This window comes from Zingiber officinale, chromosome 9B (assembly GCF_018446385.1).
Source record: "Zingiber officinale cultivar Zhangliang chromosome 9B, Zo_v1.1, whole genome shotgun sequence".
Lineage (NCBI taxonomy): Eukaryota > Viridiplantae > Streptophyta > Magnoliopsida > Zingiberales > Zingiberaceae > Zingiber > Zingiber officinale.
The window spans coordinates 84251694-84277579 of record NC_056003.1 but is presented as its reverse complement, the minus strand read 5'-3'; the positions used below and the strand labels follow the sequence as shown (position 1 = coordinate 84277579).

The following is a 25886-nucleotide window of genomic DNA, read 5'->3' as shown; positions in this document are numbered from 1 at the left end:
AAATCTAGTATATTTTACATCTAATTGAGTACCATTTAAAGAAAATTTAGTATATTTTCCATCCAATTGAGGTGAAAAAAGAATCGTACTCAATTTGATAGAAAACATACTAGATTCTAGTTTAATGTACTGAATTTAAGAGGATTTATACTCATTTTTAGACTTTTTATACTTAAAATATCAGAGGTAATTAGGTAAGTATATTAGACTAGGGAGTGAAAAGAAAGATTTTTTCCATTGAGAAGTGCATGCAAAATTATATTTACCAATGGGGACTACATACAAATTTTCCCTTATATTAAATCTTGCGGCAGTTGTCGCACTTTGACCGTGATCACGCATTAAAACTCGTGTGCATGCTTCGAGATTCGTGCAAATGTAAGGCGACGGTGGCCTCGTCATGGATTTAATGCTTCACCTTCTCAGCCACGCGAACACGATCCAAGCGGAAGAAATGGCGTCGTCGTCCTCGTCGCGAACTCTGCTCACTGAGCGGCGCCTTCCTCTCCTCCTCAGCTTCTTCCTCCTCATCCTCGCGATCCTCCTCCTTCTTTTCTCCTCCTCCAGTTCGTTCAATTACTTCCCCTCCGCCAAGGATCTCCTTCCTTCCCCCTCCCGATCGTCCCCTCTCCCGCCGATCTCGAAGCCGGAGCTCCCATCGAATCCTACCTCCGTAGAGGACTTCGATGAAACGGAGGCGGACCGCGACAATGGAGATGCGGCCGACGAGGAGGATGTCGGAGGCGGCGGGGGCGAAGAGGAAGTGAATATCAAATGGGAGGTTTGTAAGGGTGGTAAGACGTTCCAAGCGGCCGATTACATTCCGTGCCTGGATAATTGGAATGCCATCAAGAAGCTCAAGTCACGGCGACACATGGAGCACCGGGAGCGGCATTGCCCCAAGCCCAGCCTCAGGTGTCTTGTGCCGCTGCCGTCGAGGTACAAGGTGCCGGTTCCATGGCCCAAGAGCAGAGACATGGTGAGATTGATTTTTGGGTAAGCCGGCTATGGTTTTATGTTTCCCCAATTCTCTCATTGATGGTCGCAATGTATTTGATTACCCCTGACGACTTTCCTAGCTAGTTTCTCCTTGCTTCCGATTCCCGTGTTGGCTCGAACTGATCTGTAAAGAAGGAAAGTGTTACCACTTTGAGAAGAATATGGTATGATAAGTTAGCATCTGCCTAGAATGATTATTTCACATTGTTTCTTCTAGATACGCTGTGTGTACCTCGGTAGTTGATTTCTTATTTTCCTTGTTACTGCTCTTCAGCAATAGTACATTGGTATTCACCTTGCTCTCTTTAAATTTTCCATTCATTTTTTTTTAAATATTCAGTCTCGAAGTTTGATCTAATTGGAAGCTTTTTTGGACTTCGTGTTATCGTGTTGACTCAATATTTTAGAGATCACATGCAAGGAACTTTGATAAGTGTGAAAATAGAAGAAAAATGGCGGAAGTATTCTACTTGCTATCAGATGATATTTTGGTTGCTTGGAGCTTAACTTGTCATTCATTTAGTCTTCCTAATTAAATTCTCTATTTTGCGGTCAACAGATTTGGTATGATAATGTTCCTCACGCCAAACTCGTTGAATATAAGAAAGACCAAAACTGGGTACGGAGTTCTGGTGATTACCTGGTTTTCCCTGGAGGTGGAACTCAATTTAAAGATGGCGTTTCTAAATACATCAAGTTCATTGAGCAGGTAAGCAAGTATTCTCAGCTATTTGAATGTTCTGTTGCTGATTCCAACCAAAGAAATTGCTGGACATGCCTGTACTAGAGGCCAAGACGCTATTCCTTCTACAATGATGGGTTTCTCGTTTGCTTTTAATTTATTCAATTAGCGCTTATGACCTAAGGCTTACCTTTTGATTTTATTGAGTAATGAGCATGAATGCATGCCCTGTTCCATTCTGGTTCTGTTACTTTCTTTAAAATGTACTTCTTTATCAATTCCAAACTTTTGATAAATCTTCGTTGCAAGATTATCCATTGTTGATTGTCCTGGGTGGGAATACATTCTAGTGCCTTGTCTTTTTTTTTTAAACTTAACATCACTCATTGGAAGGTGAAAAACTGTCGGGGTTGAGGCAACCATCCGTTGGGAATCGACCCCAGGTTTATTGACAATAACACCCTTGTATGAATCAACTGGCTAGCCCGTGAGGGCAAAACTTAACATCACTTGTGAATACATGGCAACTATACCATGGCAATATTATGTCTTCACTGTTCTCCAATGACTCATTTGAGATGAACTCCATTTTCATTAAACATTTTGTCCAATTTTAGTCAGTATTGGATATCAACATTCAGTGGTAGCAACAAACCTTGTCTTTGCCCTCGAGGCAATGGTGCAACGCTCAAGCATCTAAAGCTCGAGTTCTAGATTCGATGAATTAACCGATGAATTTTCCTTAATTAGCGGTTGCCTTAAGAATACTAGGTTGATGGGCCTCCCACTGCGAGTGCTTTTCGATTTCCTGTAGTGACCGATGAGAAACTTCCGTGGAGCTGGGCTAGTCACTCCAGGATTAATCGGAGTAAGCTAGATATCTGATGGCAACTAAAAAAAACTTTGTAATTGGTGGATGAAAAGGATATATTTGTTATCCTTGCATGAGTATATTAATTTATTTTCTTCTCTTTTATAATTTTCCTCTTCACTTAAACCCTAGATTTCCCTATTATGCATGAATATTATGTTTTTAGTCTATTCCACTGAGTTCCTCTTATAATGCATGCGACTTTTGGAAATTGAATCCACATTTCTTTATATGAATAGGGGTTGCTTCCTCTTCTATGCAGGATTTGGTGCTGAGACCAACCTAATACAAGGCTTTATACGCTCTACATGATCATCATCCTCAGATATTTTTCGTTTGTATGTCAATAATGCAACAAATGAATGACAAACAGATTTAATGCCATCACTAAATCATCATAGCTTTGGAAAACCATTTCTGAAAATGTGCAATGATCTGTTGTAAAACTACATTCAAGTTAAAACTTTTTCTATTTCAGTTTATGTTTGATTTTTAATCATTTTTGAAAGAAGTTCTCAAATTGTAATAAGAATATATGGCAGTTTGATTTTCTCAAACCGATTTTTGTTGGGATTCTCAATCTGATAATTGATAAATTTGTCTAAACTAGTAATACTTCTTTTCTCAATTTGACCAGAATCTTCCAGCCATCAATTGGGGAGGGCACACAAGGGTTGTCCTTGATGTTGGCTGTGGTGTTGCAAGCTTTGGTGGATATTTAATGGATAGGAATGTTATTACTATGTCTTTTGCGCCAAAAGACGAGCACGAAGCTCAGATACAATTTGCATTAGAGCGTGGGATTCCAGCCTTTTTATCAGTAATTGGAACTCAGAAGCTGCCATTTCCTGACAATGTATTTGATTTGATTCATTGTTCACGCTGTAGAGTCCACTGGGATGGAGATGGTACCTGCTATATTTTGGTCGATTCTTTTACTTTTGTAGACTAATGTTTATCCTCAATTTTATATCTGAACTATGTTAATGCAGGTGGGAAGCCACTGTTGGAGCTCAATAGGATTCTTAGACCTGGAGGTTTTTTTGTTTGGTCTGCAACACCTGTTTACCGTGATAATGCGAGGGACCAAACCGTCTGGAAGTGTAGTGACATTTGCCAATTTCTTTAAATTTCATGACCTCTTTTGTCATCAACATCCTTTATATGGGAGGGGGTGACCTCTGTGCTTAATGTCATCGAACTTATACTCTCTAATTCAAAAATTTCGAGATTATTTAGACAATATAGGAGACTAGGGTCGAACATATGGAACTTGCAAGAATTAAACATATATATTGTTGTAATCAAACAGGAGAAATCTATGCTTACCAACATATACCATTTTTGATAGTTTCAAATAGTTTGTATCCAAGGAAGCATCTTAAACATGGAATTTTTTTATGGTTTACTGTTGTTTTGGCTTAAAAAATACCATTTATTTCTTGCAGCAATGGTAGCATTGACAGAGTCTATTTGCTGGAAGACAGTCAAGAAATCCATGTATTCTTTGGGTATTGGAGCTGTAATATATCAGAAACCAATCTCAAATTCTTGCTATGAGAAGCGAGTTGAAAACAATCCACCTTTATGTAATGAGAAAAATAGAGCTGGTATTTCATGGTATATGGGCATGCTACTTTTCCATCTTCTTTTAATACCACACATTCTTTAAAGATCTCTATATCTCTAAGTCTTGTCCTTGCAGGTATGCTCCCCTTGATAGTTGTCTTCCCCGCATATCAGTTGGGAGAACAGACATACAAAACAGTTGGCCTGCCTCCTGGCCTGACAGGCTCAACGTTGGCTCAAGCATATCAGAAGAAAATGCCACTCTTGACACAAAGCACTGGGAAAAGATTGTAAATAATAGATATTTGCAAGATCTTGCTATCGACTGGTCCAACATACGAAACGTGATGGATATGAATGCTGGTTATGGGGGGTATCACTTTAACCCACTAATATTGTTAAACTTAGTTCAACATCTGTGTTTTTTGTTGGCTCTTATCTTTGGTAATTGCTTTTTTATATTAACCCAAAACATATTGTGCGTAACTGTATCCATTCCAATCTGCGCGTTTGTTTTTTGACATGCAGAGTGTAGACTATATAATCCTCCCAATCGATACATTACATTTAGATATACATATAATTATAGTCTAGGATTAAGTAACTACCTGTTTATTATTTTTCATGGTTGGGGCATGCTGAGATATTAAGTCTTGTGTGTAGATTTGCAGCAGCACTAGTTAACCAGCCTCTTTGGGTGATGAACATTGTACCTGCAAATGGTCCAGACACTCTGGGGATTATCTTCGATAGAGGACTTATTGGAGTTTATCATGACTGGTGTGAATCTTTGAATACATATCCTAGGACATATGATCTGCTACACTCCGCATTTTTATTTGAGAATCTGAAAAAGAGGTATCACAAAACTCCTTCAATTGATGAACATTTGCAACAACTAAGACCACATCTCATGCCATTCTATCTTCAGGTGTGATATCCTAGATGTTGCTGTCGAAATGGATCGTATATTGAGACCTGGTGGATGGGTCTTGATTCAGGATACTGCAGCGATGATCAAAAAGATGCGTCCCATACTGCACTCTCTTCATTGGAACACCACTCTCCACAAAAAGCAGATTCTTGTTGGCAAAAAAAGTTTCTGGCGCCCAAATGAAACATCTACCTAACAACCTTGAGATCCTTAATCATATCAAATCTCTCTGCCAGATTTGTATTTTCAGCAGCATCCTGCAAAGGTAAATGCTCTCCCTCGTAGTTAAATATGTCTTTATAGGTGTTTCAATTAGCCATCAAATGACTAATTGTATGATAACTATGGTCAGGCAACAATCGGAACTCCTAGGTGCTTCCTGTTGCAGAGCATCATTTGGATCGACCTGTCAATATATTTTCTAGAACATGAAATTGTATTTGGTTGAGGTGATTTCTTTCCCATATATTTTTTTTTCTGTCTTTAGCTAACTACAAACTTAAAATTATGAGTTGCTAGTTAGTTGTTGGATCTTTCCATGTTAATAATTTTTGTTGGCACTATATTTGCTTAGTTTTGAATGGCACGGAACATTATTAGCGATACTACTTTGCATATTAAACTTAAATCAAGTTTATCGACAAGATAAGATCCACATAGCTAATTCTAAATAGTTACGATACGAGAGCTATATCAGTTTGACGATGATCCAATAAACCACTTGGATTTAGCAAAGTTATTTTAAAAAAAATAAATCCCATTCATTATCCTTTGAACTCTTGGATAACAATTGTGGTACTCTAAGCCTATTATTTTGATGCTGAAGAAAAATCCATGTTGACTAATCAATGAGAAGTCAACGTAGACATGAACTTTTAAAAATCTACTTCAACCATCCCTTTCATTTAGTTATTATCATCCATTTGAAAGATCAGTTCAAGGAAATGTAACTACAATTTTTCTAAGACAAATAATTGAAGGCAAATTCATGTTGCTTCTCAACATTAACTCATTTAGTTACTGTCATCCATTTTCTTCTACAAAAGTCTAAAGATGTCTACTTCCAGACACTGATAATTTAGTTAAAATCCACATGGGATGCTTTCAAAGTTGAATTGGGAATTCTAAATTAACTTGGCTAGTTGTATCAAGGAACATGCTATGAATATGATCGAATTTTAATTTGTATTTGATCCATCTGATAAAGACTAAAAACATTTAGCTTGATAAAGCAATCCACTAGCTCATGAGAGCACGCGGCTGACAAAACAAATTTTTTATTTTTTATATTTTATTTTTAAAATATGATGACCAATTCCTACTCCAGACTCCACCCTCTCATTCCAAAATAGCAATTTAAATAATGGAAAAAATAGCGGCGACTAGAAATATCACTAGTAAACGACACGTTTCGTCAACAACAGTTCAATCTTTATTCCCCTACAACCCTTCCAATTCCTCCGCATTCCAGTTTCCAATTCCTACTTCGGGCACCTGGATACCCATGTAAAGAATGGCCCTTAGGTCATATTTCCGGATTGGAGAAGGAAAAGCTGCGACCTTTAGGCGAAGTGGCTTCCAAAGTCACGATATTTAGCTATGAGGTGGAGTTCAGCGAACAAAAGTGGTTTTTTTGGTTGAATCCCCTAAGAGAAAGAGACGCAGCAGATGAAGAAAGGGGAATTTGGAGCCGTCATCTCCTCATTCTTGTGGATTTGTTTGGTTTGCCAGAGGTGTGAGCTCTGTGATTCCATCAACGATGAAGGTGCTTTTAGTTGATCGATTAATGTTGATTTTGAGTCAGCCAATGGATGATGACTTTTTGTTCTCGGTGTTTCTAAATGCAGGGAGGGCTCTGCTGGCATTCAAAGGAAGAGTAGAGGTTGATCCTTATGGTGCTTTGGCGAATTGGGATGAGGAAGAGGATCACCCTTGCTCCTGGTTTGGGGTTCAGTGCTCCGCTGATGGAAGAGTCTTGGTTCTGTGAGTATCTTAAGTTCAATATCAGTTATGATTTCATTATTTTTAATTTGTATTTCTTGTGATAGGTCAGAGTGCTTGATTCATCTACTTGTTTGATTGTTCTTCTTTGTCAACAAAAAAATTGTTTTTGTAGTTAAGTACCAACAAAGTAATCATAATACAAGAGTATTCCCTCCAAACCATATTTATCCGTACCATTTTAGAAAGCAACGTTCTTACATAAATAGTGTTTTGGGACACACACTATCTGTGTTATGATTATTTTCTCCCTACACACATGTTAGGATCTTAATCACTACTTTGTTTTTGGAAATTTCTAGTCTTCAGTTGAATTCAATGTACAGTTTGATGTGATCGTCTTCACCAAAACTGCAGCAAACCTAATTATGTTCAGGTATATTTTGCTAATAATAACATTCAGATGAAAGGGAGAGTTGAAAGCCCAATATGTTCATCCTTTGTTTAGTTTTCTTTACCACAGTCATTATTAGTTCCTCCCCAATTTGTGAGAGGAGGGATTACAAAACAGTGCTTTCAACAGGAAAATCTGTTGTAAATTCCTCCTTTGCCCCCAACCAAGCTTACTAATTATGTCTAAATCCTCAAGGTGATATCATCCTTCACATTTAAGAAAGTGTGGAAGAACTTTTATTCGGTTATTGCTTTCATTGCATGCATCCAAATTGGATCGGGAGAAATATAAACTACTTAGGTGATTAGATAATTCTCAATGAACATATGTAATTTTTATTACATGCCACTATCCGACCACGTGCTTTTTTTCACATATTAACTGGAACCTATATTCATCACTTCTGTTGTGCTACCATTGAATCAAGGCATCCACCTTTTTTTTTATAATGATATGGCACTTATTCAACTAGAATTTTATCTAGTTGAGTGTTATCTTTAATTTTTTTTTTTCTAGGTACTTGAAGGATCTTTCTCTAGTGGGTACATTATCACCAGATATCTGCAAACTCAAACACTTGACTGCTTTGTGAGCATTGCTAACTTATGAATACTTGTTAATTGTTTAACTGATGTGACAATTCTGCTATCTCTGTTAATCTTTTCTTTGCCAATAAAATATGTAGTGCTCTCAAGAGGGTGATCTGAAAATTTAATTGCAAAAAACATCCATCCCTTCACGAATAACTTATTCCAGTTTAACTTGCAATATCTTTATTGCTATCAAAACTTTTATTTCACGAGAATCTATGCAAAATGACTGCAAATCTTTGATATCATCATCTTCTTGGTTTTATGCAAAATGGCTGCAAAGTTCTATGACGATGATAATTCTTTTTATGAGTTGAGCAACCCATGGAACAGAGATCAAGTGCATCACTGATGGTTAATTATACCAAGATGAATTATGATAAGCATGAATAGCAATAAGAGCCAGAGAAAAGGGAGCTCAAAGTTTGTTTCTTTGGAGGGAAGTGGGACTAGAGGAAACATGGAGCATTGAAATGTTGACTATTCCCTTGTTTAACTTTTTGTTTTTATATTCTCCTTATTTTCATGCTTCCTTTTCTCTTCAAGCATACAGCCCTTAGGTGGAAGAAGTAAAATAATAAAGAAGCTTAAGCACAACTTCTGATTGGCAAACAAATACTGACAATGACTAATGGCATCCACTTTTTGATTTTTTTTTTCCAACGCTATCCTTGTGTGCAGCTCATATACAAAGGAGCTAGTGTTCTGAGAATCATTGTGTTCTTATTCTGTAGAATTTTACATAACAATTCCCTTTATGGAGTTGTTCCTATCAGCGTTGGGCAATTACAAAAGCTGGAGGTACTGGATTTAGGACACAATAAATTCAGTGGACTACTTCCACCCAATCTTAGAGATATCTCGTCTCTCAAAAGACTGTAAGTAAATGATATGCATATGACATCAGCTATTGTTTTTTCCTTAAAAAAATTGTATAGCTCCTAATTGAGCACACTTGAATGCAGCATTCTAGGAAGCAACAATTTTTCTGGTAATTTATCACTGGCAATGCATAAGTTCAGGATTCTCTCAGTAGAAGCTCCATCATTGAACAGGTAATTTCTTAGAACATTGAGGTTTTTTGCTAAATGATTTTTTGCTACTTATTGCTTACAGAAGAAAATGGCCATGATCTAAACCTTTTGTCATGAATCATATTACTGACCTGTCCTATCAGCTAAGTTGTCTGTCTATCATACAACAGATCAATACCTTCTTCTTAGACTAAACATTAATTTGATTAATTTCATGAGTTTTTGTATGATTTGGCTAATTCCATTTTTCAGATATTTCTGTGATACCGTACAGTTTATACTTCATCTTGAAATGGAACTCATTATAATTTCATGCACCTAAATACCAAATACCTTATGCTATATTAGGTAGGCTATCTATTACCACAAATTTTTGATGTTCAACAAGAATGCTTTGCTATGCACAATCAATCAGTCTCACAAATTAATTCCATATCAAGGCAAAAAAAAAACAAAAAAAAATCCAACTAGTTTGATTTAATGAATGATTTGATATAGAGGGAAGATAGTCAATTATGTACAGAATGACTAAAGAATTTTACAAAGTTTATTAATGATGATTATATGCACCAGTTGCGTCGTTAGAACATATTAAAACTAGATTGATTAGTAATATGCCTGTTGGAAATACTAGCTATAAATATTAATAACAAAAAATTTCAATATGGGGATTGAAAAACCAGCATCAATAACTCAAATGACTTTGCATAACGAGAGTCTATAAGAATATCTGAGATCAGAAATGCATAAATAGCAATTCACCTGCAGTAGCACATGACATGTTTTGTTTATACAATAAGATAATCTATACATTTGACCTTTCTAAGTTATAGTTTAACAATGAAAAATAAATTATTAGAACAACAGGAAGTTCGTCGCATAATCTTTTATCATTGATTTGATAGGGAAGAAACTTTTGAAGTGACTTTTCAATTGCATAAATAGACTTCAGCATCTATATCAATCTATTGTAGGGATGTGACTCCAAGAAAGTGGAGGCCTGTGGCAGCAAATTTTAAAGAACATGCTCCTCATAAATCACCCCCCGAGGATCCAGCAAAACCTCCTCAACCACCTTATTTTCCACCAGCTTCTCGATTATCTTCTCCTCCTCTGCCGGCTTCTAGCCAGCCCCATTCAACTAATCCTGTGGTTATCTGTTTGTCGATTGTAGGATCAGTTTGTTTTCTGATTGCTCTTTCTCTTATATATTGGTATTCCAACCGTTCCAAAAAGGTCACATCGATGCCCTTGATGATGGGGTTAACTGGTCTATTGACAAAAGAACCAATACCTCCTGTTAGAGGTATGCTTATCTAAAATGTGTATTTTCTGCGATTTGTTTGCTGCATTCATGAATATGTGCTTCCTGGCAGAGCTCCTTGCATTGGGACGATTGGATCTTGAAGCAGCTTGTGAGGGATTCAACAATATTGTTGGATCCTTTTCCGATTTTACATTATACAAGGGGACACTTTCAAGCGGAGCTGAACTAGCAGTTATGTCCACTGTCATCACATCCACAAAAGATTGGTCAGCTCAAGATGAGGCTGAATTTAGGAAGAAGGTCTCCACTAATTATCTTTTTTCCCCTGTTTATACAATTGGCACATGTTCTTTTTCCATGCTAACTATGTTTTGTTTTCAGGTATCAGTGTTGTCCAAATTCAATCACAACAACTTCATGAACCTTCTTGGCTATTGCAAAGAAAAAGAACCATTTACCAGGATGTTGGCATTTGAGTATGCATCAAATGGGACGCTTTTCGAGCATTTGCACAGTGAGTACCTAAGAAATTATGCAAGCTGTATTTAGCCGCCCAGTAGATGTCTTCTTACTTTGTTGCAATTGACTTGTGTCATTCTTTAAGTTGGCATGAAACATGACATCACATCCCTAGATGCATTGTTCTTTAAAACTATGTTGTGTTCCATGCTAGTTGGTACAACCCAAACTTTATCATTCTTCCGACCGTGAGCCAGACTTCCACGAGTGACAGTAGAGGGCTTCTACATTCCACAAGTGACCGTGAGGGCTATGCTTCCATAAGCAACCTTGGCCAAGCTTCTGCAAGCATGAGGCCCAGTTTTCTGCTGTTTTGTGATGAGGCTTCTGCAATGGGATCTGCACAGCAAGGTTAACCGCAACTAGGGACCTTCTGCAAGTGCTCCCCCTCTTCTGAATCATCTTCATCTTCTTGCCTTCCTCCTCTTCTTCCTGATTCCTTCTGCTTGGTGCGTCCGGCATTGCTTGATAGCACCTCCAACACAACTCAACATAGTGTTCTAGTCAAAGGACAAATGCTAGGCTTGGATTGTTAGGACCAAAAGTAGCTAGAGGGGGGGGGTGAATAGCTCGTCGCGTTCGCTCGGTGCGCTTCGTTGCTTGGCGTTGCTTGTTTCTTCTTGGATGTGCAGCGGAAAATACAGAAACAAACACAAAACGCTAACACTAGGATTTTACTTGGTATCCACCTCACAAGAGGTGACTAATCCAAGGATCCACACCAACGCACACACCCTCCACTATGAATAACACTCCTTTATGGTAACTACCAAAGGCGGAGAAGCCCTACAACACTCTCAATACAAGAAGAAGAAAGGGAAATACAAGTTAAGCAAAAGCTTACAAGATGTGCAGTAAAAACCCTAACCCTAACTTCTTCCTCTTGCAATAGATCCGCCTCTTGACTTGGAAAGCCTCCAAGAACCTTCAAGAATCAGTGGCGAAGCATGTAGAGAAGAGTGGAGGAGCTGGAATGAATCAGAAGAGCTCGTAAAGAGATGCCGAAGACCACGCCGTCATGGCTTTAAACCCGACGCATCGGTGGATCCCGATCGATTCAATGTTCCGAATCGATCGGAGGCTTTGGATCGATCCACGGATCGATCCGACCATATCGGCGGATCGATCCACGGATCGATCCAGCGCTTATCGCGCAGCATCGTCCCGATCGATCGGCCGATCGATCGGGACCTGATCGATCCACGGATCGATCCGAGCTTTCATTGGAAGAATCTGGATCGATCCACTGATCGATCCACAGCCTGGATCGATCCACGGATCGATCCAGAACTTGGTTTTTGCCCAAAACCAAGTCCCAAACCTCCCTAACCAACATCCGGTCAACCTTGACCTGCCAGGACTCCTCACCAAGTGTCCGGTCAATCCCTTTGACCCACTTGGACTTTTACTCGTCGTGCCAAGTATCCGGTCACTCCATTGACCTACTTGGACTTCCACCAGATGTCTGGTCAACCTTGACCCATCTGGACTTCCTTCCTTGCCAAGTATCCAGTCAATCCTTTGACCTACTTGGACTTCCCAACACCAGATGTCCGATCATTCTTGATCTATCTGGATTTCCTTCCTTGCCTGGCTTCACTCACCAGGACTTTCACCTAGCTTCACTCACTAGGGTTTTCCATCTGCCTAGCTTCACTCACTAGGACTTTCACCTAGCTTCACTCACTAGGGTTTTCCATCTGCCTAGCTTCACTCACTAGGACTTTCACCTGGCTTCACTCACCAGGATTTCCTTCTGCCTAGCTTCACTCACTAGGACTTTCACCTGGCTTCACTCACCAGGATTTTCACCTGCCTAACATGCCAGTTAGGACTTCCCAGTCAAGTATCCGGTCAACCTTGACCTACTTGACTCTTCTTCGATCAATATCTTATTGTCAAACATCTAAACCCAAACCAAGACTCAGCTTGGTTACCCAGGTCAACCTTGACCTGAGGGATGTTGCACCAACATGGATTTCCAAACTGTGCTCGTATTCTAGATCAGTTTTGAAGAATTAGTTTTTCAATAAGTTTATTTGGTAGAACAATGAAGCAAATTGCTTGAGATATCTGTTATTGAAAATCCGAAGGATGATAGTTTGGTTTCATTTTCTCTAAACTTTTAGGAACAAAGGTTTTCAGTGAAATTTTCAGTCTCTTCTTTCATGTTAAAGCACTCTAACACAAGCAAGCAAAAATTCCCAGATACCATGCCTCAAAATAAAGCTAAGATTCTTTCTCATAATTTCAACTAAGAATTATAGTTTTTAGCTTTTGATTCATATATATGTATATATGTTGCCTGGTCTTGCATTTAGAACTGATTCTAGTGATTGATTCATATAATCTTTGCTCTTGCAGTTAAGGAAGTAGAGCAATTGAACTGGAGTGCACGATTACGCATAGCTGCTGGAGTCGCATACTGTCTCGAGCAAATGATAAAGCTTAACCCTCCTCTACTGACAAATCTGAACTCTTCTTCCATTTACCTTACTGAAGATTATGCAGCCAAGGTTTCTGATCTGGAGTTCTGGAATATGCCACCGGAAGCAGACTCGACATCTGAGTACTCGAGTAAATGCAACATCGTCTATAAGTTTGGGATAGTGCTGCTGGAGATCATTTCGGGAAGGCTTCCCTACTCAGAAGACGATGGCTTGCTTGTGCTCTGGGCTTCAAGCTACTTAAGAGGGAGTCGACCAATCAAAGATATGGTAGATGAAACCCTCGAATCAGTGCCCGAGGAAGATATCATCGGACTGGCAGAGGTGATCAAATCCTGCATAAATGATGACCCAGAGAAACAAGCTACTATGACGGAAGTCGCTTCCCGTATGAGGCTGATCACAGGGATTACACCAGAGGTAGCCAGTCCAAAGTTATCACCATTGTGGTGGGCAGAGAGTCAAATTATATCTTCAGAAGTTTAGCTAGTGACAAAATTTTCACAGCAAATCTTCTTTTCTTTCTGTTATCGCGATCAACCTTTTCTTCGCCTTTCTTTCTTTGTATTCATTCGCAGGAGAAAAGGAAGTTGTTTGTGGCCTATAATTGGACAAACATGACCATGACGATGATTGTGGAGAGAAATTGTGTTGATTGTCATCCTCGAGAGAACTTAAATCTTGCATTGTTGTATATATTTGTGATGAAAGTGATCATTTGTCCAGTGAAAGGAAGAACTCGATTTATAACTTCCTTGAACAAGATATGTTTCAACAGAAGATACAAAAACAGTTAGATTGCAGCTAGTAAATCACTATGATGGGAGTAAGTTATTGTACCATAATAATTATTATAAATTGCTAATTCACTTATAAAGCAAGTGAAAATAAATAATTTTTTTTTTTAAAAAATACATTCATAGTTAATGGAGATGACCATATCACAATATATTTATTAAAAATATTTTAGGCATTTTTTCTCTAATAGGGTGCGATATGATATTCCCATTATTAAAAGGTGGTTTTGATAAAATGCTCTCAACGCTTAAAAGAGACTTGTACAGTCGAACGATCCAGCATCCAGCGAATTACTCTCTCTCTCTCTCTCTCATGGCGACGGACCCCAACACTGAAGGCGGCGTGAACCCTAAACCCGCCGAGGAAAGACTCCGACACTACGTCGGATCGGAGATCGAGGATACTGCCGATGCCCGAGACGGCGAAGAGGAGGAGGATGAGGAGGAGGAGGAGGAGGAAGAAGAAGAGGAGGAGGCGCGGGAAGTAGGGATGCGCTCCGCCCCAAGGAAGGAGAAGCTCAAACGCGCCTTTCGGCGCCTCTCGCAGGGTCCGGTGCGCATCCGCGTCCACGATGTTATCATCCGAGGCAACGCCAAGACCAAGGACGCCCTCATCGAGGCCGAGGTCTTCGACGCCTTCCGATCCGCTTCCACCATGCAGGAGCTTCTCCAGGCTGCTAACTTCGCCAACACCCGCCTCCGCCGGTTAGATATCTTCGATTCCGTCTCCATCACGCTCGATTCGGGCCCCGCTGAGCTTCCTGGCACCGCCAATGTCGTCATCGATATCGTCGAGGTTAAGAACCCGCTCACGGGTGATCTTGGGGTGTACACAAAGCCGGAGGTACACTTGTCTTTTTAAACCATATCTTTTCGACGGATAGTTGCAAACGAATGTATGCTACAATTGCTTTGTCCTACAAATTTGCAATCAATTTTAGTTTCAAAAAACAATTGGAGCATTACTTGAATTCCCTGCAATTGATGTCGGATTGGATAAGTTCAATGTTACCTCCCGAGTCCCGATTATCCTCGATGCTGATAATTACCGGACTAGACTAATTGAACCTGTAAGCATTAAGATGTAATACTTGTTATAATTGTAAAATCACATATGCTATAATCTGAGCTTAAAATATGTAATCCACGGCCTAGAATAGACTGTAAAGAGAATGCATAATAAAAACTCATACCTACTGCAGTTCGCATGTAGTTGTCCAGAGAATTTGGATACATGATTTAGTTTACGAAAGTGGTAAATTCTTAGTCTTCTAGGTTTTCTGTTGTGAGGTTTGGCTACTAAATTTTGTTGCACCTCTTTTTTATGTAGTGTAAATATGAACTTGCCTATGCCGTTTAAAAATCCGGTTTGAAATAACTATGGTATTTTGTCGAGATGTTTTATGTCATTTGTAGCATGAATGACCTTGGCTAGTAGTCACAGATAAATCAATCAAGTGGAACAACAAATCCTTATATAGAGTTCATTGTTATATGTTCTTACATCTGAATTATGTTGTCCTTTGGTTTATCTTCTATTGTACATCTTTTACATGGGAAAGAGATTTTTAAGATGATGAAAAGGATCATATAAATTTTATGGATGTCTCATTTCATTTTACTTGAGATAAACAAATGTCTGATTGGAGTACTACTCATGCTTTAAATTTTGCAGGCTAGATCTTGGTCACTTGAAGGGTCACTGAAACTTAAGAACTTGTTAGGCTATGGGGATATTTGGGATGCTTCTGGGGCTTACGGTTTTGATCAAACATCAGAGATTAGTGTTGGAGTGGCCTTACCCAGATTTAAAGCAATTTCAACTCCCATCACAACTCGAATTTCATTACTTTCTCAAGATTGGTTGAAATTTTCTTCATACAAGGAACATCTGCTAGGCCTCTCTGTTGGTCTAATATCAACTAAAAAGCATGACCTTGCTTACAGTCTCACATGGCGTAATTTACTTGACCCATCACGCATGTCATCAAAGGCAATTCGGAGCCAATTAGGGCATAGTCTTCTCTCTTCCATTAAATACACATACAAAATTGATCACAGAGATTCAAATGTGAGGCCAACACGTGGGTATGCTTTCCAGTCATCGTCTCACATTGCCGGTCTTGGACCAGATAGTAAACTTCTTCGATTTTTTAGGCAGGTAATTACTTTCATGTTATCTTTTTTTTTTTTTTGAGGAAAAAAATCACAATTATGCAATATACTGTTCCATGTTATGTTTTACTGCCAGTTGATTTTGTAAAACTTTTCTTGTTATTCTAGCAATGCTTCCAAAATATATAGTGATCTGTAAATTCTAATATGCTGGTCATGCTCTAGATTTTTCACTAATTTTAGTTGGAATCATCTAATAAAATAAGGCTCAAGATTTGTTATCTCTAAATTAAGTGTGCAAAACGGTTTATCTACCTGATTGCATCTAATTACTTAAAAATTGTGAATTGGTCGATTGGTATATAAATGTTAATTAGTTCCTATGTTCTACCAGGAGTTTGATCTCAGAGGTGCAATTCCTTTAGGATTCTACAACACTGCACTCAATTTTGGAGTTGCAGCAGGTGCCATAGTGCCATGGGTGGGGTATACAAATTCAACTACGCCATTGCCCGAGCGGTTCTATATGGGTGGTCATTCGTCTCCTATCTGTGGTCTGGGTGGACCTACTTCTCTGTTGGGTTTCAAACAAAGAGGCTTAGGCCCAATGGATCTGCGACGAGTACTTTCACCTAAACAAAGTCAAGATGAAGCTACAGCCTCTTCCGGTGGGGGTGATGCTTCAGGAAGCATTGCCTCTCCAGGCCGAGATGCCATTGGAGGTGATCTGGCAGTCACTGCCTTTGCTGATCTTTCATTCGATCTGCCTCTAAAGGTGTTCCAAGATGCAGGAGTTCATGGTCACGTATTTGTAAATGCTGGGAACCTAGTTATGTTATCTGAGGAATTGACAAATTTCTCCTTCCAGAGATTCTTGCATACCTTTCGGAGCTCTGCTGGGTTTGGCATAATCTTCCCTACTAGATTTTTTCGCATGGAGGTTCGTTTTCTTTAAAAATTTACTAACGCAGAAAATCTGTATCTTCTGTTTTCTAATGCAATCTAATAATTTCTATTCACAGATCAACTACTGTTACATACTGAAACAGTTCCAACATGATCACGGGAAGACAGGCATACAGTTCAGTTTCTCCACTTAATAGGCTCTACCTTTGCCATTTTTGTGCGTTTTTCAAGGCAAGAACCAAAATATGGTTGATGAATAATTAACATTTCTCCTACTGTTCCACCAATTTACTTGCATCGGCATCACTTCCATAACTTGTATTTCTTGATTCCTCAATTTTCTAAATGGATCTGCTTTGGCAGTTGCTTTAATTTATACTCGAGAAACTTCACTTTGTTAGTTCATTTAGCTTGTATCCCCACCTATGATCCAAATCCATTCTGTGGATTTTAGTATTCACATTAATACATGGATCATTGCTGTCTCGGTGTGCTTTTTCTTGTCTTGCAGATAATTTCATAAAGTTATTTAATTAAAATTTCAATGATTTGTTAAGGCACTTGTTTATGCATCTCTTTAACATGCTTGTCAAGCAAATCTGGTATATAGGTGAATGGTTGATTCCTTATTATGTTTTATTTCAAGATTTGGACGGACAATTTAATGGAATGATTATATACGATTCATGATAAGTAAATCTGATGGACATACAGTTCGAGCTTGCCTGGACTTGGTTGGCAGACTAAACGAGTCAAATAGGAAAGACAAGTAGCTTGAGAGGATCAAACAAGATGGCCTATGTAGTCAGACCAAGCAGGACGAATGAGTTTGGTTGGATAAGCCAGTGGAGCAAAGTGAATAGGTCTGATAAATTAGATAAATAGTGAGTGTTGGAGATAGTTAAACTTTGGGGGATATTTGAAGACCTCTTTGTATGGGGAAGAGATAATAGTGATTGTCGGACAAACTAGGTGTATTGATATTTTCGAGCTTGTTATTGAAATTCAATTTGAATTTTGAAAATATTGTTTGAGTCTTTATTCAAGTATAGATGAATTATAATTCAAAATAATTTAAATTATTCAACTGATTTAATTCAAATATATTTAAATTAAAATTATGTAAATAAAATAATTTGAATTTCACTTACAAGCAATTTATGAATAATTAAATAAAATATTATAAATTTAAATTTGACTAATTTTTTTTTACAAATTTGATAAATTTAAATACAAATCAAATATTTTTTTGAACCTGACTCAAAAAGCTCACAAATAACTTGATTCGTTTATACCTCTAGAACAAACCATAAGAACCCAACAAATTAGGTGAATGGCTGACCTTGAAAATGACATTTTGATATTTCATTAATGCGGCTCTTGCATTCCATCATAAAAACGAGAACAAACGATTTTTCTTCCAAAGTTTCTCTCCTCAGCAAAATCATCTCCTCACGCGAGTCCTTCCCTCAATTTATTTTACAAGAAGCCATTTTTATACACTATATTAAAAGAATTTGTATCAAGATTTTCAGAACCTGATTTGGATTATTTGCTAAAAAGAAAAACTGTAAATAATTGATCGAAATTAATGAACAATGTTTAATTCCAAAAAAATATTGAACAATGAAACATAAAGCAATCTTAAAAAAGAAAACTGAAAATAATTGGGAAAATGAAGGCTAAAAATGAGCCTCAATGGCTCCTTCATCAAGCTCCCTCAATTTTGACTGCAAGCTGCCGCAAGTCATGTTTCTGTTCTTAATCTTCCACACATGACGTTTGAAGCAAGATCATCCACCAGACTTGATATAATTGTCACAACTGCTAGATCATCAAAATCACAGAATGACGAGGATATAAATTGAACACAATCACAATTATCATCAAAGTACACACAAAAAAGAAACTGTGCAAAGAAAAAACCACCAAAAAGCTGGTCTACCTCAATATTCTTGCACCTTCTCTCCACCTATGTTTCACAGGAACAATTCAATGGCACAGTAATCCCGAAGACAGATTTGGCGGCAAATTACAATACAGAAAGGAGTGCCAATCAAATAAGATTTGACTATAGTAAGCAAAAAGAGAGGATTGAAGGTTCAAGGCTGATTGTGGGAAATAAGCACAAAAAATAGGACGAGTACAGCCATTATTTAGTAAAAGCAAATAGCATAAGGTGGCCACTTATAGTAAGAAGATCTCATAAGAACCATGGTAATCCATAACACTGCAGCACACCAAAAAAAAACATAACAGAAGAGCTCAAAATACTTGGAACCCCACCAAGCAGATTGCAAATAGTCAGTTAGAACACATTTTGAAAATGTTGAGACAGGATCGAAGGAAAAGAAAAGACAACTATTGGCACTTAGTTTCAAAACTGAAGTGGAACATTAGTGTACATCAGGGAAAAGTGCATAGAAACAAGATGTTATTTTGGAACAAAATAAAGGACTCCATAACATGTACATGATTTGAAGGAAAATCTAAATGCTAACTATCAGATTTGACATTTGTTTGGAGTAGACAATGTTGACTACAAGTTTTACAAATAGTTAACTAGAAAATGAAAAAACACATTATTTTCCAGTCAGATAAGTAGCCAATACTAGTTTAGGCAACTGTGAAAAGACAAAACCAATAAAAGAGTGGTCCATCTCGATAGGTTGCCCTTTTGTTCTTGTAATTTCTCTCAACCAATGTTTCATACTTTCATCTCACAGTTTGATGACATGATAACCCCAAAACAGAAGACCAACAAGAGAGTAGTGATACTTGTATCTAGTGGTTGCAAATTGCAACAAAAAGGAGATGTGGATTGCAGGCATGAGAAAACAAGATGCTCTTTTCGAACAAAATAAAAGACTCCATAACATGTACATGATTTGGAGAAAAAAAATAAATCAAAATATCAGCCCTTCAGCTTTGACAATTCTTTTTTTATGAGTACTCAATGTTGACTACGAATATTACAAATAATTAACTGGAAATTGGAAAATATCATTAGTTTCCAGTCAGATAAGTAGCCAATACTAATTTAGGCAACTGTGAAAAGACAAAACCAATTAAAAAATGGTCCATCTCGATAGGTTGCCCTTCTGTTCTTGAAATTCTCTTGGCCTATGATTCATCTCTGAGTTCCATACAAGATAACCCAAAAACAGAAAACCAACAAGAGAATAGAATTTGAATATGATAGTGATATAATAATAATTTAAAAAACCACAGAAGATTGAGAGCAGGATGGTTCAAAAAAAGGAGATGAAGATTCCAGACAAGGTTAGAGTTTTGCTACCTACGTTACAATTGATACCTATACAGAAAATAATAAGGAAACATGCCAAGTGTGCTGATATCTATGTAGTCCCACATGATGAATAAACAGAAGGAAGATTGTTGCATATCAATTAAGCAAAGACTGATACAAAGAAAGATTTTGACTATCAAGGCAGAAGTCCCAAAACAAACATTTGTTCTCTTAAGAATAGTCATGCCAACATATACATATTCACACACACGATACTATCATGGTTTTTATCCGGTCATCAATTTGAGCAAGGTTACATTGAAGAATTATCATAACATCTCCTGCATATTGTAAACTCCTTTGAAACAGTTTTGGGAAAGCAGCCAAAATTGAGATTGCATATTGCCGACTGCAATCTACAAAACTCTATCTTTAGTACCAAAATCTACCGATTGTCAAATGTTGATTTTTGGAAACGAAAATATAGAAAAACTCTATCTTTAGTACAAACCTCACAACCCTCTGGCGACATCTGTGTTGAATTGGCAGAAGCAGCAACAATATCTACTTCAAACCATATGAATATGAGCCGTTACTGGATAACCCACCAACATAAGCCCCAAATCACTGAATCACAGAGAACAAACGGGACAGACAGACACTGGGTTGCCCAACTACTACCAATCACGAAGAGCAAAGTGAAGAGAGAGATCTAATGATCAAGATAGCACATATGCTTTGACATTGCCATCATCTTCAAGCACGGTCTAATCAGGTCCAAATGGCGAGAATGGCACATGGTGTTAGTAACAGAGGTGAAGTTCTACGACAATGTTTCTCCAAGTTCTTAGCTAGAAAGACTAGACTTTTAACAAATGGATAAACGTAGAAAGACGTCATTCACTAATACAAAATCTCGTCTTTTTCGGGAACACTTACAGTATCCGTCTCGTACTTGTACTGCAACACCACCGGGCCTTTGAGCGGCAGAAAAGAAACTATTTTGTTTCAGATCCAACATAAAACAGAAAAAAAAAAGAACAGGCTGCCAGCATTACCACTTACGTTCCAGTTCTTGATGATGGCATCGGAGGAAGAGAAATCTGATTTCTTCATCTCCCTGGTATTCGTCGAACAGCATCTCGCCGACTCTGCAACTTTACGACGGAACGCAAGGCAGTAGCAATGCTGCTGCGTTCATAGTAACTGGTTTGGACGACGACCATTGGCGATTTACTCGGCGTCGCTTCGATTCGAAGAAGAGGAGGAAATAAATAACAGAGAAGCGACTAGGGTTAGCAGATGCGGAGGCGGTTTGGGCTTGGTTTGGTACAATAAATTAAAATTTTAAACTAAAGGGGCATTATTGCATATATCAGCAAAGGGCCGCTGACGAATTTATTTATGTTCGGGGGGCAATTTACTAAAACGTACATAATTTTTTCATATATATAAATTTTGCATCCTACTTTTAGAATTAGCATCCAACCGCAAAATCCCTGGAATATCCAAAATCTAGCCCAAAGGTAAAGTCGAACTGGTTCCAATTTATATATTTAATGACAAAATTCGATAATAATAATAATAATAGAAATACAATTATTTTTATTAAAATATTAAATATGATTATATGGGCCCATACCATGTTAGGCCCAACTGGCCTACGACAGCCCAACCCAATTGCCATCTGCAATTCCCATGTTCAATAATGAAAGCAATTAAGAGTCCAGTAGTAGCAGAGCCATGAGCCATGGATACAACAAACAAATGCACATTTCCTGTAAAAAAAATTTCAAGTTTAAAGCAGACTCCTAACTCAACCCACTCTGGCTAAAACTTGACACTCGAAATCGTCTGATAGGGAGTCGTTAGATGCTGAATCTTCGATTGTAAGAGAGCTCAATGCCGCTACAACGTCGCTCATTAATGGGCGAACCAAAGGCTCTTCTTGGAGACACATTGCAGCAACTGCAACTGCTTGGCTTAGGCCCTTTGCCGGGTAGTTCTCCAGTAGCGGATCAACTATCTCTGGGAACCTCTTCTGATCTCTGAACACCGGCGTTGCCTGGCGAAATGAGAAAAGTGAAAAGGACTTTGAGTAAAGGAAGGCAACAACTTTGACACTAAACTACTTGATGTCGAAGCAATGATTATGTACCCAAGCAATGAGGTTCTGTTCATTTGTTGGCCTAGTTGTGTCGACAATCCTCCTTCCGGTGATTAATTCGAGCATAACCATACCGAAATTGTAGACATCTGACTTCAGAGTAAGCTGACCTGTTTTTGCATATTCAGGTGCACAGTAGCCATAGGTAGCCACCCTTGAGGAGACATGGGCTTTCTCTCCAGTAGGACCTAGCTTTGCGAGCCCAAAATCGGAGAGTTTTGCATCGAAATTTTCATCAAGTAGAATGTTGGATGATTTAAGATCGCGGTATATCACAGGCGGGTTGGCTTTCTCATGCAAATACTCTAGACCTCGAGCGGCACCATGAGCTATTTTCATCCTAGCATGCCAGCTTAGAGGTTTCTGATCAGGCGAGATATCTGCGAGCAACAAAAATTTCATATTACCGCAAGAAATCTCTTATTGATCGAGTCCAAATAGATTATCCAAATTTTCACCAATTTACCCTCCTAAACAGAAGGATCTACTGTAAACTATTATTAAATCTGAAAGTCTTAAAAATTGAATTTCAAATTTGCATTATGAATTCAAGATAGGAAGGATAAAATAAGCTATTATAAGACAATACCTAGCACGTGGTCTACCAAGGAGCCCTTAGCCATATGCTCATAAACCAAAAGTCTTTGATCACCATCAGCACAATATCCGATAAGCTTGACTAGGTTTTCATGACGAAGAAGACTGAGAGTCCGTACTTCAACAAGGAATTCTTGGTGCCCTTCGAAGCCAATCCTGTCTAGCTGCTTTATAGCTACAATCTAATCATCAAATTTCGAGCATATAAGAATCTCCAACTATAAATAACCATAAAAGTCAAGAAAAACCATATACTCAATATATCACTCCATTACCTGCCCAGTTTTCTCAAGGCAACCCTTGTAGACTCTACCAAACCCTCCATCGCCCAAAAGATATTCTCGTCTAAAATTCTTGGTAGCTGAAGCAAGTTCAAGGAACATGAAAGTTTCCGCTGCAATGTTTGCATTTCCAATATCATTTTGAATTTTTCCATTAGGAGTTTTCTCTGGGGGGGATTCTGTGCGACACAAATTCAAATAAGCTTATGAGTTGGTATGAGCGACATAGTTATTACAAACATACATAGATTCAGATGAAATCGCTTTCCAGGTAGTGTAATTGACTACTAAATTCAAACTGATTAATACATATAATAGCAAGTGCATCATTGCATACCAGAGAAGATATTTATTCTCTCATTGGCCAAATAAATGCATGCATGGCAAAATTTTTAGCAAGTTTGGAAGAAGACATTGTTCTTATAACTAGTTACTGCAATGTGGATCATGTTAGATAAATCTAGGAGCATTGTCTTACCTTCCCAAATGAGCCTAACTGTTACTTCTGTATCTCCTACTTGAATGTTATGTGAACCATGAAGGTATTGTCTTGTTTTCAGGATAATGAGTTAAACAGATTCATGATCCATCTGCTATCAACTGTTAGATTGTGAGCTCAGTGCTCAGATGAAATGTAAGAAACGTTAGTCACTGGTAGAATAGGAGACTTGAGAGAGGGAAACTAAGCGATAATTGAAGACATTTGTTCCAAGTTGTGCTTGCTCTATGTTTCAGCCATTGCCTAAAGAAGTGACATCAAAGAAACCTTAGTGCTAAAGTTATGCAGATAACAGATGGAAGACCCAATCAGTCACTAATTTTCCATAGAATGTTCTCTGTCAAAAAGTTTGAGCCTAACTCAAGGAACTAAAATAAAAAATACAGAGATTTTCAACTAGTAATCAAACTCGTGAACTTCCATGCAACATCTTGGTCTCCAAACTCTGCAATTTATCTACTAGCTGAAATGAAATATGAGCTATGGTTGTGTCATAAATGTTTTCTTCTAGTGCCGATACAAGTGAAGGGACTTATTCTCAAATTTGCCTACAAAATATAAGCAACTAAGCAGAATGGATGGTGATTACAAAATAAAGTAATTTGCCCTCTTAAAATTTAACTCTCACGTGTGTTGAGTGCTAGAGGTAGAGGGCCTTGGTCTTGGGTTTGAAAGTTGTCTTCACTCAAATGTGAGCGCTTGAGAACTCTCATAGATATCTTTTCCAAAAAAAAATAAAATAAAAAACCACTTCCATGTGTTGAGTGTTCAGCAATGAAAGATGTCGAAGAATATGCCAGGAAAAAACAAAGTTGCAACTTGATTATACAGAAACCAACATTGAGTGACCAGTATTACAATCTTATGGTTAGCAACAGCATCAACATACAGTAGATTGCTCACCTTCTTATGGTTTTTGCTAACCACAAGATGTTGAAATTAATGATAACTCAAGGTTGCATACGGATCAGCATTGTTTATGCAGAATACTAATCATTTAAGGAAGCAATATTGTTGAGTCATCTAAGAAAAAATAGAAAAACAGATAATATAAGTATGCAAAAATAATCTCAAAATGATGGTTAAAACAATACATTGCTGACAAGATGGAAAATACTAATAGTTAAGGAAGCAAGACTGTGGAGCCAACACCCATGAAAGCAATTAAAAACAGACAATAGAAGTATGCAAAAATAATCTTGAAATAACGGTAAAAGCATTGAAATTCTGACAAGATTGCAACAGAGAATCGAAGTATGCCAAAGCAATCTCAAAATGGTGACGAAAACAGCAAACTGCTAACGAGATTAAATCTTACCATGCCATTTCGTCACTTCATGGATCTTTGAATTGCGTGAAACTGGGCACAACGAGAAACTCTTCTTCAAGGGAAAATGAGGGCGACTCATTTTGAAGTATTTCCAACAATAGGGTTAACTGTCTATTCCCCTCGAATGCCTCAATTCGATCCTTCAAGCCCACGATCGACGAACTTGGAGCGTTTATATGTAAAGATCAAATCTTTCCGGTCCTTGAGCCCCCGAACCACCAACAAAAAAAAACCCTAACTTTCAATATGGAACTGGAGATTCCGCCGACTGGACGACACGATAAAATAAGCTCAAAGACAAAGAAAGCTCTCGCTCCTTGATCCCGAAGGCCCAAATGTGGATATTTAGCGCAAATAAAGCCCCGGAAGGCCTTGAATCCCTTCCGGGGAAGAGCGAGATCGACGGAAACGAAGCTGGTGTAAACCAGGAAAAGCACAAGCTTGCCGGAGCGACCAGCAGGCAAAGAAGGGAAGGAAGGTGGCGACTTTTCTGGGGGCGATGGCACCGATGACTCCTCCATAAGCGGCCGATGGGGATTTGAGGCCATAAACGAAAGCGCCGAGGACCAAACGCTCGCGGCGAAAATTGATGATTCTTATACGACGAACAGCTGAACGCCAAGTGGCGATCACCATT

At 38.3% G+C, this 25886-nt stretch overlaps 4 protein-coding genes and 1 long non-coding RNA gene across 6 annotated transcripts; 3 read left to right on the top strand and 2 right to left on the bottom strand.

Annotated features, from left to right (window-relative positions):
- The first annotated feature begins 395 nt into the window (after positions 1-395).
- LOC122022722 (probable methyltransferase PMT23) lies at positions 396-6318 on the top strand. Its single transcript, XM_042580792.1, has 9 exons — positions 396-979; positions 1559-1708; positions 3190-3460; positions 3545-3655; positions 4001-4172; positions 4258-4494; positions 4785-4979; positions 5053-5320; positions 5408-6318. Exons 1-8 carry the CDS (start codon positions 401-403, stop codon positions 5249-5251), a joined length of 1914 nt encoding a protein of 637 aa, XP_042436726.1. The 5' UTR covers positions 396-400; the 3' UTR covers positions 5252-5320; positions 5408-6318.
- A 195-nt stretch (positions 6319-6513) lies between these two features.
- Positions 6514-14022, top strand: LOC122022723 (inactive receptor-like serine/threonine-protein kinase At2g40270). Its single transcript, XM_042580793.1, has 9 exons — positions 6514-6820; positions 6903-7038; positions 7967-8038; positions 8775-8918; positions 9006-9095; positions 10049-10380; positions 10451-10641; positions 10723-10855; positions 13225-14022. Exons 1-9 carry the CDS (start codon positions 6724-6726, stop codon positions 13791-13793), a joined length of 1764 nt encoding a protein of 587 aa, XP_042436727.1. The 5' UTR covers positions 6514-6723; the 3' UTR covers positions 13794-14022.
- A 353-nt stretch (positions 14023-14375) lies between these two features.
- Positions 14376-18093, top strand: LOC122024571 (SAM50-like protein CG7639). Of its 2 annotated transcripts, XM_042583227.1 has the most exons (5): positions 14376-14948; positions 15780-16265; positions 16614-17159; positions 17242-17356; positions 17840-18093. In XM_042583227.1, the coding sequence occupies exons 1-4, from the start codon at positions 14418-14420 to the stop codon at positions 17317-17319; spliced, it is 1641 nt and encodes a 546-aa protein (XP_042439161.1). In that variant the 5' UTR covers positions 14376-14417; the 3' UTR covers positions 17320-17356; positions 17840-18093. The 2 variants fall into 2 exon arrangements, with proteins under 2 accessions (XP_042439161.1, XP_042439160.1); XM_042583226.1 differs by lacking the exon at positions 17840-18093 and having other exon boundaries at positions 17242-17610.
- A 580-nt stretch (positions 18094-18673) lies between these two features.
- LOC122025405 lies at positions 18674-21690 on the bottom strand. Its single transcript, XR_006123695.1, has 2 exons — positions 19071-21690; positions 18674-18949 (listed from the first exon to the last, which is right to left on the bottom strand). It is a non-coding gene; the product is annotated as an uncharacterized LOC122025405 (long non-coding RNA).
- Positions 21691-22028: 338 nt separating this feature from the next.
- Positions 22029-25815, bottom strand: LOC122022392 (probable serine/threonine-protein kinase PBL26). The gene is made up of 5 exons (XM_042580370.1): positions 25238-25815; positions 23415-23599; positions 23132-23321; positions 22534-22922; positions 22029-22440 (listed from the first exon to the last, which is right to left on the bottom strand). Exons 1-5 carry the CDS (start codon positions 25326-25328, stop codon positions 22192-22194), a joined length of 1104 nt encoding a protein of 367 aa, XP_042436304.1. The 5' UTR covers positions 25329-25815; the 3' UTR covers positions 22029-22191.
- Positions 25816-25886: the final 71 nt, after the last annotated feature.

Coding starts and splice junctions, on each gene's coding strand:
- LOC122022392 (XM_042580370.1), bottom strand. CDS start 25,328: ATGAGTCGCCCTCATTTTCCCTTGAAGAAGAGTTTCTCGTTGTGCCCA. Junction 23,600..25,237: donor TGAAGTGACGAAATGGCATG/GTAAGATTTAAT, acceptor TGTGTCGCACAG/AATCCCCCCCAGAGAAAACT. Junction 23,322..23,414: donor GCCTTGAGAAAACTGGGCAG/GTAATGGAGTGA, acceptor TTTGATGATTAG/ATTGTAGCTATAAAGCAGCT.
- LOC122022723 (XM_042580793.1), top strand. CDS start 6,724: ATGAAGAAAGGGGAATTTGGAGCCGTCATCTCCTCATTCTTGTGGATT. Junction 9,096..10,048: donor GAAGCTCCATCATTGAACAG/GTAATTTCTTAG, acceptor AATCTATTGTAG/GGATGTGACTCCAAGAAAGT. Junction 10,856..13,224: donor GCTTTTCGAGCATTTGCACA/GTGAGTACCTAA, acceptor TTGCTCTTGCAG/TTAAGGAAGTAGAGCAATTG.
- LOC122024571 (XM_042583227.1), top strand. CDS start 14,418: ATGGCGACGGACCCCAACACTGAAGGCGGCGTGAACCCTAAACCCGCC. Junction 14,949..15,779: donor GGGTGTACACAAAGCCGGAG/GTACACTTGTCT, acceptor TAAATTTTGCAG/GCTAGATCTTGGTCACTTGA. Junction 17,160..17,241: donor CTAGATTTTTTCGCATGGAG/GTTCGTTTTCTT, acceptor TTCTATTCACAG/ATCAACTACTGTTACATACT.
- LOC122022722 (XM_042580792.1), top strand. CDS start 401: ATGGATTTAATGCTTCACCTTCTCAGCCACGCGAACACGATCCAAGCG. Junction 3,656..4,000: donor GGACCAAACCGTCTGGAAGT/GTAGTGACATTT, acceptor TATTTCTTGCAG/CAATGGTAGCATTGACAGAG. Junction 4,173..4,257: donor AATAGAGCTGGTATTTCATG/GTATATGGGCAT, acceptor TTGTCCTTGCAG/GTATGCTCCCCTTGATAGTT.